General features: G+C 47.4%; 1 protein-coding gene across 2 annotated transcripts in view; it reads right to left on the bottom strand.

Annotated features, from left to right (window-relative positions):
* Positions 1 to 1362: 1362 nt before the first annotated feature.
* GATA4 (GATA binding protein 4) overlaps positions 1363 to 12082 on the bottom strand; it is a 30607-nt gene continuing 19887 nt past the window's right edge. For both annotated transcript variants that reach the window (XM_050314791.1, XM_050314790.1), the window contains exons 3-6: positions 9084 to 9209; positions 7663 to 7750; positions 7246 to 7388; positions 1363 to 5966 (exon numbers count right to left, since the gene is read on the bottom strand). In XM_050314791.1, the coding sequence (XP_050170748.1) occupies positions 5784 to 5966; positions 7246 to 7388; positions 7663 to 7750; positions 9084 to 9209 (540 nt within the window). In that variant the 3' untranslated portion in view covers positions 1363 to 5783. The remainder of the gene's footprint in view (positions 5967 to 7245; positions 7389 to 7662; positions 7751 to 9083; positions 9210 to 12082) is intronic.

A 12082-nucleotide genomic window follows, 5' to 3' on the forward strand; every position in this document is an offset into this window, starting at 1 on the left:
TATCAGGAGAGCTCCCCAGTTGGCTGGTAGGGGAGGAATAGGTGAGGTTTAGGTGCTGACGTCGCTCACCCCCCAGTTTTATCGGTCTCGAGGATCCGGTGGGACTGGGAGGGAAGCTGGGCAGCCTGGGAAGGAGGGTGGGTGCCTGTGCGGGAGGCTGTGCTCCTGCGGAGGGCGGGGGTGGCTGAGCACAGCGCTTATGAAACGTGATTTTGGCTTGAGGGTGTTGCCTCTGAGATCAGGTGAAAGGATTTAGGCCGAACAACAGCTTACTAATTGAAAAAAAATGTTAGTGAGAAGACCAAAACGATAAATCACAGTGTTATTAAGAGTGCCTTGAGGGGCTTTTCCCCTCTGTGTTGTTAGGGGTGTTCCCAGTTGCATGGAAAACACACTGGGTGCTTTTCCTCATTTGCATTAAAATCACAGTCACAGAATGATTTGGGTTGGAAGGGACCTGAAAGGTCATCTCATTCCAACCCCCTGCCATGGGCAGGGACACCTTCCAACATCCCAGGTTGCTCCAAGCCCAGTCTGACCTGGTCTTGAACACTTCCAGGATGGGGCAGTTGCAGCCCAGGACATTTCTGGTCTATCCTGGATGTGAGTTGCTCTGTTGCTGGGTCTGTCACTTCTGGAGTTTGTCACCCTGCATTGGCCATCCCAACTTCCACAGAAGGGGCTCTGTGTGACTCCAGGGCTTGGAGACAACATTCAGTCTCCTGCAATGACTCATTGCTTGCCTGAGCAATTAATTTACTGAGGATTTTAGCTCTCATTATAATCAAACATTTTTGTGGCTGCACATTTAAAGGGGGAACAGGTATTAGGAATAAATTCTTTACTGAGAGGATGGTGAGGCCCTAGCACAGATTGCCCAGAGAAGCTGTGGCTGCCCCATCCCTGGAATTGTTCAAGGCCAGCCTGGACAGGGCTTGGAACAACCTGGGATAGTGGAAGGTGTCTCTGCCCACGGCAGGGGCTTGGAACTGGATGGTCTTTAAGGTTCCTTCCAATCCCTTAACATTCTATGCTTCTATGATTCTGTGGTTTGGAAAAACATTTCCTCCATGAGAGTTGATCAGACACTGGAACAGGAACCCAGAGAGGTGGTAGGATTTCCATCTTTGGGAATATTCAAAACTTGACTGAACAGGGCTTTGAAAAACCTGATCTTTTCCCCTTCTGACTTAAAATCACTCTGTAATTGCAACATTATGAGCTCCCTCGGACATGACCCACTGCACCATTTCTCCTCCAGGTGCACTTAGTATCTTATCATTTACCCCTACCCCTCTCCAAGAAGCCCATGAGGGCAGACAGAGTCAAGCAGAAACCCTCTGGTTTTATTATCATCGTTTTATTTCCATTAGTTCTAAAGGTGTAGAAGTTACGTGGATTGGTAGCCATACTACTTCATAATAGATATTTTTTTACATCTTTAAATAATTACAGCTTGTTCAGTTGGTTGGTTTCCCTCTCCCCCTTCCAAAGAAGTGTCTGTTTCCATGAGACTTTCCCAGACAACCTGGGAAGCTTCAAACTTTATACATAGGGAGAAAAAAAAAAAGGCAAAACAAAACACCACCCGTGACATAGTCACAGCTTCAATGTTACCTTGAGTTGTTGATTGGTTTCAAAGCTCCCTTGCAATATTCCTGAGCTCCTCCTGATTGCACCCTCTCCATCCAAGCCCATAAGATTGCAAGTGATCCAAGGATCTCTTCTGATCAGTTTACAAAGAACAGCTGAAGTGAATCAAGATATTGCACTTCCACAAGGAGCAAAGGCATTTGGAAATGGTTAAGTGACCTTTCTACCCCCCTGTCTCCCCATCCTGGTTTTCATCTGCTCATCTCACTTTGGTGGCCACTGAGCCACCACACAACCCAACCTTGTGCTGCAAAACCTTTCAGCATCAACATTTTCATGATTAGTGATGACCTCCTAGTCCCACAAATGCATTTAAATACATGCTGATGTGTTTTGCAGGAGTGGGCTCTTTCCTCTCATGCCTCAGGGCGGGGATAGCTCTCAGGCCTGCATTTGTGGAGGACATGGCCTGCAATGGTCCTCATGAGGTTCTCCAGAAATAATAGCAATAATAATAGAAATAATTACCTTGTCTGGGTCTCTAATAATTGTATCTAATTTCATTACCAAAGCAGGCTTGAAATGCTCCTGCCATCATGGGCAGGAAAGCAGAGCTCAGGTGGAACCTGGAATTTTGTGAGTTTCACCCCTCCTGCTAGAAGGAGCTGAGTGTCCTGAAAGTGGTGGCACTTTTATCCTCTTGTCTTTTGAGTATCCCTTCATCTGTCACTTCCAGAGTTTGTCCTCCTGCTTTGGCCATCCCAGCTCCCACCTATGAGAAGGGGCTTTCTGTGATTCCTGGGCTTTGAGACAACGTTTTCAGCCTCCCACAATGACTTGTTGCTTGGGAATCCCCAAGCCTGAGCAATTAATTTACCAACAATTCTGCCTCTTATTATAATCTAACATTTATTTGGAAAAAACATTTCCACCATGAGGGTGGTCAAAAACTGGAACAGGAACCCAGAGAGGTGGCAGGGTTTCCATCCTTGGGAATATTGGGAATAAAAGTTGCCTGAGCAGAGCCCTGAGAAATCTGGTCTCATCCCTTGTGGTTTAAATTACTCTGTAATTTGATCATTACAAGCTCTGAAGAAAAGGACCTTATGTCACTTATGGTGAGTTTGTACACCATCTGAAATGATGGTGCTGCATTTGAAGTCAGTCTCTAAGCGCCTTGATATCAGTGTTGGCCAGAATAAATGTTCCTGGATCAAAAATAGCTTTGCAACAGGTTTTGGGTGATGGAAAAGAACTGCAGAACCAGGTGCAGCCAAACCTGTACTGCTTCTGGTGCAAACAGGGGGACAAAAGAGCTGAATTCTACCTCTAAAGAGTTGTCCTCTAAGCCTAAAGTTGTTCATACAGCCCCCAGAGCTTCACCTTTTGAAAGCAGGCATCTTGTTCTGCCATTGGGGTCTTGTAAATGCTCCTCACTGCGTTTCAAGAATTATTTTTAAGGCTTTGAGAAAGGCTAAAAACCAGCTAATAAATCTCTGCTGTGGTCATTTAAATAACCTGAGGGAGCATAACCACACTTAGCGTTCTGTAGGGATTTTCCCCTCTGGTATTGCAAGCAGAGTCCTTTATGACACCTTGGAGTGTGTTTTAAGGGCAGGAGAAAAATTCCACCCTGGATTTTTGGCTTTGAGGGGAGGAGGAGGAGCACAGCAATAAGGCAGGGTGAGCAGAACCCATGGGAGCATCAGTATGGAAAGAGAAATGGGGGGTGTGGTTGGTCTGGGCTTCAGCTCCTCTCCAGGAGGCCACCTGCTCCCCTTCCTCTCAGGTTATCTGGGGTAGTTCTGGGTATCTCCAATGTGTGCATGAGCCAAGTGGTTCATGCATTTTGTGGTGCAGGCTGTTCTGTTATGGCCAGCAACTCACAGCCAGCTCCCAAGTGAGTTCAAGTGTCATTTACAAAGGAATTTAGTTCAAGGAGGAGGCTGGTTAAAAATCTTCATGCCAATGGAGAAACACCTTTGTGTTTTCACCCCAAATTCATATTTTTAGGTGCTATTTCTCCTCCTCTCTGCAGCCTGCCAGGCCTGAGCAGAATCACAGAATCTCATTTATTTTTATTCACGTTTCACAAATGTCTTTTCCTCGTCTGTAATTAGCACTAATGAGGCTAAACACTGCATTAGCCCAGCAAGGCAGGGTGGAAACTGTGGTGCAAACATCATCCAGCCGTTCCCATGGCACCATTGCCATGGTGTTTTTCTCTAGGGATTGCAGAGGCTCTGTCACCCCTCCAAATCCCTGCTAATCTGAATTACAGAGAGCACAGGGAATGTGGAAGGGTCCAGGTCTCTGCTGTGACTCCAGTCCCAGTCTTTCTCATGACCAGTCCAGTTGAATCCTTCTCCTTAGAGAAGCTAAGGAGGAAAACGGTGAGTTCAGACAAAGACAACACAATGCCCTTCTTTTGCTTCAAACCTGTACGTGGCTTTCCTCTTCACCAAGCCAGCTGTTTGGGTGGAAACACTCCCTGTGGGAACGTTAAACAGTGGGAGACAGAGGATGGCACATTTGGGAGGGATGCACAATCCCTCTTAGAAATTTTCACTTGGTAGTTCCATACTTGAGTTCTGGATGCAGGGAGGAAAAGAGAGGAGCTGGGAAGGCAAGAAGGGGAACAGAGTTTGGGAGTGGACAGAAACAAGGGTGGAGAATCTTGCAGGATAAGGCCTCCCAAAAATTCTCTGCCTAGACAGGCAAAGCTGTCTCTCCTTGGAAATACTGATGAAAACACCATGGCAAGCATCTGGTGAAGCACTTGGACTGCACAGGGGAGCTGTGGCATCTGCAGTGCTGGAGTTTGTTAAGCACGTGCTAAAGACAGAGCAGGCAGGGCTGGGTTAGGCAGAATTGATCCCTTTGGGGAAAGGGAATGAGTCAGTGAGCTCTCAGCATCTCTTCCAGCTCCATTTGCTCTGATTCCCTGGTTCCTGAGAGCCTTATGGGCAAGAAAATAGGCAAGTCTTGTTTAGTACTCATGCAGGAATGGAGTTATGCTTCTCTTGCAGGCAAGCAAGTCTGTGCACATGTTTGGTAAAGAAAATGGCCCCTGCCACCTCCATTTAGAGGCTGGAGCCTTTGCTTGTTGCCAAAGGTGAAATCCTAAAGGATTAGATGTGGGAAATGGTCATGAGCCAGCTGTTAGGGGGGAAAGTGGGCACTCACAGTACAGCCAAAAAGAAGTGACAGTCAGATTTCATCAATGACATCCAAACCAACATAAAAGTAGGCAAAATAATTAAATTATCTGTCTCAAAAGCAATGGCACAGCAGTGTTAGAAGAGCATCTTTCACTTGCTGTGCACTTGAATCATCTCTAAGCCTGGCTTGTTACTATCCATAAGGGAAGAGCCCAGCCATTTCCTCCAGGATTTGATGACCAACGTGGGTCTCCTCTACCTGCTTCCAGCAGGTTTCTTCTTCCAAAATCCCGCTTTGACTTTGGACAGACCTTCTCCAGGCTGAGCCAACAACCTCTTGGAAACACAGTCCCATGATTTCATAAAGATAAATAGGAAAGGAGTTACTATTAAATACAGACATTCATCAGCTTTCCAGACCATCTAGGAAAATAAAGACAATGCTCTACGTGTGAGCTGAGGAGGGGGAGTTGTCTCTTTTTTTCTCTGCCCTAGATCATATCAAATCCACTAAAGCTGCTAAAGAATCTCTAGTGAGGTCTGTTCAGCAAACTGTTCTGGAACTGGCTCCATTTGGTGGAAGATCACAGAATTTGGGTAATGAGAAGACAGTGGCATTTTCTTCTGGTCAGGGAAAGAATGGATGGTGACAGAAGAAAAGAAGTGTCTCTGTTCCACCATTGTCTGAGTCTCAAATGCCAGATCATTTTAAATAAAACTTAAGAACTGGGTCCATCTCTATGTTTCTGTTTCATAGAAGGTGGTGACAATCAAATAGAGAGGCTCATTTAAAGTGGGGAAAAATGCTTCATATCCAGTAGTTGCTTTGAGATTTTAGTCTTCTCTGCTTCATGAGAGCTCTCCTGGACCTCAGATCAGTCCTCTTGACCTCTGTGCTGGAACATCTCACAGAGGAGAGAGAAGGCAGGAGAGCAGGGGAGGTGGGAAACAGCACTGACTTGATGATTACGTGGCATCTTCTTCATCTCTCGAGCGGATCAGCCTGAAGTTGGTGGGTGGGAGCCCAGGTTATGCAGTTATGATGTCCCCGTGGTTCTCAGCTAACACCAGGCTGTTCCAGGAGTCCTGTTTGGAGCTGGTTTGGGGAGACTGGCTGATGGCTGACTGGTAACCCTGCGGGGAAAGCTTCAGAGCTGAGATCACAGGGTGAATGGAGGATCCATGGCCGGACATGGCAGAGACTGAGAATGCCTGTGGGAAAAGGAGAATCCTGTGAACAAAGGTTCTAACCACAGAGGACCATGTGAATCCCCTTAGTGTAGGCTGGTGCTATTGTAATAATGTCTCTGGATTTGCTGCAGATTGCAGCTTATGTGTGATACCTTGGGCAGTCTCTTACCTTCCTTTTCTAGAATCATGGAATCACAGAATGGTTTGGGTTGGAAGGGACTTTAAAGACCATCTTGTTCCAACCCCTCTGCCGTGGGCAGGGACACCTTCCACTAGCCCAGGTTGCTCAAAGCCCTGTCCAACCTGGCTTTGAACACTTTCAAGGAAAGACTCTGTTCTTTCCTACTGCTGCACACAGGCCATGTGGTTCTCTTCTAAATGTCAGAAATTATCATTTTGCTTCCCAAGGCTTGAAATTTCGTTGGCTTTAGGCTCTCCTGGCTCTCAAATGAAAACATCTTGTGTGAATCCACATTGTCTGCTGGTCTGCAGACATCTAGTGGTGGCTGTGGTACAGATCACACCATTTTACCCTGCAGCTCTCTGCCCTCCTGCTCATGTCACCCAACACTCAAACAACCAGTGCAGAGAACGTAGAGAAATATTGCCAGGGTTTCCCTTGCTCAAGACAGATCAAATCATAAAGGTAATGGGCATTTTTCTGCCATGGAACATGTAGACCTGCCCAACTAGAAGGAATTTAATGCTTTTAAAAAAAGCTACTACTTCCCGTTGTCTGTTCAGAACAGGCACACATCATTAAAAAGCCTAATGGACAAAAATCTGGGCTTTTACCCCATCCCAAAGGATAAATCTCTCACTGTGAACTCCTAGACCCCTGAGGTGAAAAGAAGCAGCCTTTTCCCACAGAGATTCATAGACTCATGGAATGGTTTGGGTTGGAAAGGACCTTAAAAATCATCTCATTCCAAACCCCTGCCATGGGCAGAGACACCTTCCACTATCCGAGATTGCTCCAAATCCTGTCCAACACAACCTTGAACACTTCCAGGGATGGAGCAGCCACAGCTTCTCTGGGCAAACTTTGCCAGGGCCTCACCATCCTCACAGGGAAGGATTTCTATCTAATATCCAATCTAAGCCTACTCTCACCTTGAAGCCATTCCCCATTCTTCTGTTGCTCCAAGCCCTTGTAAAAAGTCTCTCTCCATCTTTCTTGTAAGCTCCTTTCAGGTACTTACATCCGAGTACCTAAGTAACATTTTGGGGATGTTCTTCTCCCCAGGTCTACTGCCCTAATTCCCATCTTTTTCCCACTGCCATCTCCTCCCTTCTGTACCTGAGAAACCGGGCTGGGGTGCCCGTAGTGAGATGAGAGCCCGGGCTCGGTTTTTATGGGCCGCATTTCCTCGGTGGTCGTGGCGCTGCTGCTGCTGCTGGTGGAGCTGGTGGTCGGGGTAAGACTCTCGCTGCTGGATGGGCCTGGGAGAAAGCAGGTGGAAAACCAGGCTCTTTCTAGAGACCTTTCAGTGCAGAGCTGTACCCACCCACCCATCAAGAAGTTAGTGTGGTAAAAATAGATCAAGAAGTAGCGGGAAGGGCTTTGTTGCTGCTGAAAGGCATTCAGACATCCCCCTTTTTTTTGGAGAATCATCCTCTTTTGTGGTTGGATCTGTGACTCACAGGACAATGTGGTCAGAAACACAAATGCAAACATGTGTACACATATCATAAACTCCTCCTGTTCAACACTCACCTGCTGGTGTCTTTGTTTTGTTAAGGTTCTTTGGCTTGCGCTTCCTCGTCTGAATGCCCTCTTTTCTCATGGCTAAAGGCCTGGGAACCTGTGGATCCAAATACAAAAGCCCATTGGTTTCTGAACGTCCTTAAGGTCATCTAGGAGGATGTGATTCCAGTCTGCCTCCTGGGCTCCATGAAAACCAGGTGATTTAACTGAAAACAGCAACAAAATGGAGCCCAGATTCCCTGGTCTCTTCTGTGTGAAGAGAGATGTCAAGGCTCCAAGATGTGCATCCAAGTGGGAATAGGTAGGTAGTTCACACCTTGAGTACTGAGTGTTTTAAGGCCAGAAGGAACAACAACTCATCTGATTGAATTTCTTGTTTAACTCAGAACAAAAACATTCTTTCCGGCTAATACCTGCTCTTGGGAAAGGTACCAAGCCTGTGTGGGGTGACTCCCCTTAGGAGCTGATCCCACTGACCTGGGATAGTCAGAAACATGCTGGCATTTCTAGGAATAATTGGGTTAGGTAAGGCTTCCCACTTATCTTCCAGCTTTGACCTGTCTCCCATGAATCCATCTACTCTGAGTCACTGAACATCACTGGGAGCAAATTCAGTCAGGTACTAACTGTTCAAGCAATAAATACAGAAAAATAAAGCAATTATTTATTGCTTTATATGATTTTTATTGTATTTAAAGGTGTATAAAAATGCTGGGAGCAACAGTCGTAGAGTCCTGGAATGATTTGGGTTGGAAGGGATCTTAAAGACCATCTTGTTCCAACCGCTCTGCCATGGGCAGAGATGTCAATACAAGAAGCAGAACTGGGGTTGGCCACTAAACAACCACCAGGGTGTTGAAGGCCTCTTAATCTGCCATGGTTGTGGTCCTACTGTCACTGACTGATGGGAGAAGGGCTGGAGATTTGCATCTTGAAGTCCTGCTATGCCTTGACCTCCGGCAAGACTCTTCTGGATATATCATGACATCAATATGACATCATGACATCAATACATGAAGCCCCCACTGACAGGAAGAGACTGTTGGGACTTTGCTGTAGGAAGTCACCTATCAGTCCCTGAGGAGCCTACAGCCAAGTTGTAGCTGGGATCTGACACCCTAGCTGTCCCACCCAGTGGACGAACTGTGTGGGAAGAATCTGGGAATGAATTTAGGAGGGAAGAATCTGGACCTGGTTTTATTAGGTTTTAAGACTTTGTTGCAAAGGGGACTTAATGAATATGTGAGAAATGCCCTGCATGCATCCCTTCCAGTATAACCAGGATGTTGAGGGCCACCAAAACCCAAAGGGACAGCAGGAAAAACAGCTCCAAGAGAGCACAGAGTTGTGCGAAGAACCCCATCCCCGGCTTGATGCCACGGATACCCTCCCACAGAGAGCAGAGATCACTGTGTTGTTCCACGTGTTACCCCATGGAGCTTCATGTAGAGTCCACAGGCGTTGCAGACGGGCTCTCCCTCGGCGTTCCTGCGCCACAGCGTGGTTGTGGTCGTGTGGCAGTTGGCACAGGAGAGGCCGACACGGCGAGATGCCGACTGCGGGGAGATGCAGAGAGAGAAAACACATCAGCCCTCCCCTGCTGCCACCAGCAGCCTCCCACATCCCAGTGAGCTCACACCAGTATGCCCCAGGTTTTCCTCTCCTCTTGCCTCTCTTATTTCTCTGGTTTTAACTCTTTCTTGCCTTTTGCAGTGGGTGACGCAGCTGCCTTGTGCTCCCCCTCTTGTCTTTCGACTTCTGCTCCACTGCCTTTCCATTGCCTCCTGCCTGCCAGGATGTCTCAGCCATCCTGGCACATCTCAGATGGTGCCAGAGACATAAAATAGAATCATTTAGGTTGGAAAAGACCTTCAAGATCATCGAGTCCAACCTTTGATCCTCACCTTGTCAACCAGACTAGAGCACTGAGTGTCATGTCCAGTAGTTTCTTGAACACCTCCAGGGATGGTGACTCCACCACCTCCCTGGGCAGCCCCTTCCAATGCTTAACCATCCTTTCAGTGAAGAAATTCTTCATGATGTCCAGCCTGAACCTCTCCTGGCACAGCTTGAGGCCTTTTCCTCTTCTCCTGTCCCTTGGGAGCAGAGCCAGACTCCCACCTGGCTCCACCCTCCTGTCAGGGAGTTGCAGAGAACCAGAAGGTCCCCCTGAGCCTCCTTTTTTCCATCACCTGAACAGAGGCCCAGACCTTCAGCAGGTCTAGTAGCAGCTTAGAGACCCTCCACACCTGTACACACCTACACTAAGGTGTCTGGATCTCAGACTGTCCCACCCTTTCAGGCTTCCAGGCATCATGGCTATCTCAAGAAGATGTTTTCAATGCCATGAACGTTAAATTCTCCTTTCTGGCTTTGTGTGATGTGGCTCATGTGGCTTGAAGGGAAGACAAGAAAAAGAGAGCTTCCAGCAGCACTGTCTTCCTGACATTCAGTGGGATAATTGATAGGAATCCCACTAACATGCAGGGAACAGGCCTTCTGAAGTTCCCTTTCTGGGTGAAGTGCTTTACCTCAAACTGCCACAGGAGAAAGCAGTGGGCTTGAAAACATAAAAAAATACAAGTTCTGAGCTTGGAAGCAGAGTGGGAGGTGGAACAAGAAAAAACCACGTGCTCCACATCTGCCTGACTCTTCCCAGCATCCTTCAAAACTCAGGTCTTAGAGGCTGAGGATAAAGTCTTGATGGGCAGGAGTCAAATTCCTTCTTTGCTTGCTGATAAATTTGGGACTGAATAGAAGGATGAGAGCTGTGTGATAATGTCTGTTCTCGTGATAAGGAGCCTACAGGGAGGAAAACTGGTGGTCTTGGACCTCCAACCAGCTCTGCAGCCCTGCACAGCACAGATGGCAGCTGTGTAATGGGGTGAAAGCCTGGGAGGTGAGGAGCTGGCAGCTACCAGGAATTTCCTCTGTGATCTTTGCCACAGCTTTCTCTCCGTGTCTTCTCCCACATTATTAAACAGGATCAGCTAATCTACAGCTGTAGCACAACAAAAAATTGAAATTCAAAGTACTTCTTAAGACTTTGAAAGCTGGAAACCCCTTTGGTGCAAAGAAACCAAACTATAGTTGTAATCTCCTCATGTTTTAGCTTTGATTATAAGTGTAGTGAGTGAGAGCCTAAGAGAAAGCTTGCAGCAAAGGCAAAGATCTCCCCTTGCAGGGCTCTCTGGAAATTTCAGTCTCAAAAAAAGAAATTGGATTACACAGTCACAGATTAAACCAAAACACTTGCACTGAATATATTTATTTAGGCAGATCAGTTGGCATTACTTTCACCACATCCCTATGTTGCATCCTGAGATGTGTCCTCCTTTTGTTCATGGAAATTCTATTCTAGAGGAAAAAGCAGGAATTTGACCACTTTTGCAAGATTTCCAGATTGCCAACTGCCCAGCCAAATGACAAAAGTGCACATAAGGATCTGCACAACTCATGGTTTCATATTTCTTAAGGAGTTTTCCCAGCCTTATCCCGAGGCTGTGCAGAGATCCATCGCTGTAAAGGACCAACCCTGGTACCCAATGTGCCATTCCTGACTGCACAGGTAATCTGTAGGCCAGGAAATGAGAGAGGGAAGGTCCTGCGTGCCAGGGTGAAATCCTGCCTGGATCGGTCGGCGCAGAGTCTGGAAGGGTTTTCACAAGAGGGCGCTGGGTGTCTGTGGTTGGTGGCAGCGCTCGAGGTGCCGGTGGCATTTTTGACGCTTGCAAGGGGACGGCTGGGTTTGAGCACAGACGGGTCTGAGTGACCCAAAGGGCGGGGCAGGTTGGGGATGGAGCCTCGTGGAAGACAAGGATTGGGAAAACGGGCTCTCAGGGGTGCCTTGGTGGCTCCTTTCTGCCTGAGGATTGTGATGGACTCGTGTCCCTGAGGACACAGAGACCTTCCCCAAAGCCCCTCACCAAAACAGGCAGGGGCAGACAAGATATCAATGCCAAGCTCATAAAATCCCAGAATGGCTTGAGTTGGAAAGGCCCTTAAAGATCATCTTGTTCCAACTCCCTGCCATGGGCAGGGGCACCTTTCATTATCCCAGGTTGCTCCAAGCTCCATCCAACCTGTCTTTGAATGTTTCCAGGGATGGGGCAGCCACAGCTTCTCTGGGTAACCTGTGCCAGGGCCTCACCACCCTCACAGCCAAGAACTTCTCCCTAATATCTAATCTAAATCTCCTCTCTGTCAGTGTGAAGCCATTCCCCCTTGTCCTGTCACTCCATGACTTTGTAAAAAGTCTCTCTCCATCTTTCTTGTAGGCTCTCTTCAGGTACTGGAAGGCCACAATTAGGTTATCCCAAAGCCTTTTCTTCTCCAGGATGAAACTTTCTATCCCCTAGGTTCCCTCGTGCATACTCCACCCTGACTCCACAGGTTTTGGGATGCCCTGACCTGCCCCTCAAGCTCTGTT

This window comes from Myiozetetes cayanensis, unplaced genomic scaffold, assembly GCF_022539395.1.
Source record: "Myiozetetes cayanensis isolate MyiCay16 unplaced genomic scaffold, myiCay2020 scf2-11, whole genome shotgun sequence".
NCBI classification, from domain to species: domain Eukaryota; kingdom Metazoa; phylum Chordata; class Aves; order Passeriformes; family Tyrannidae; genus Myiozetetes; species Myiozetetes cayanensis.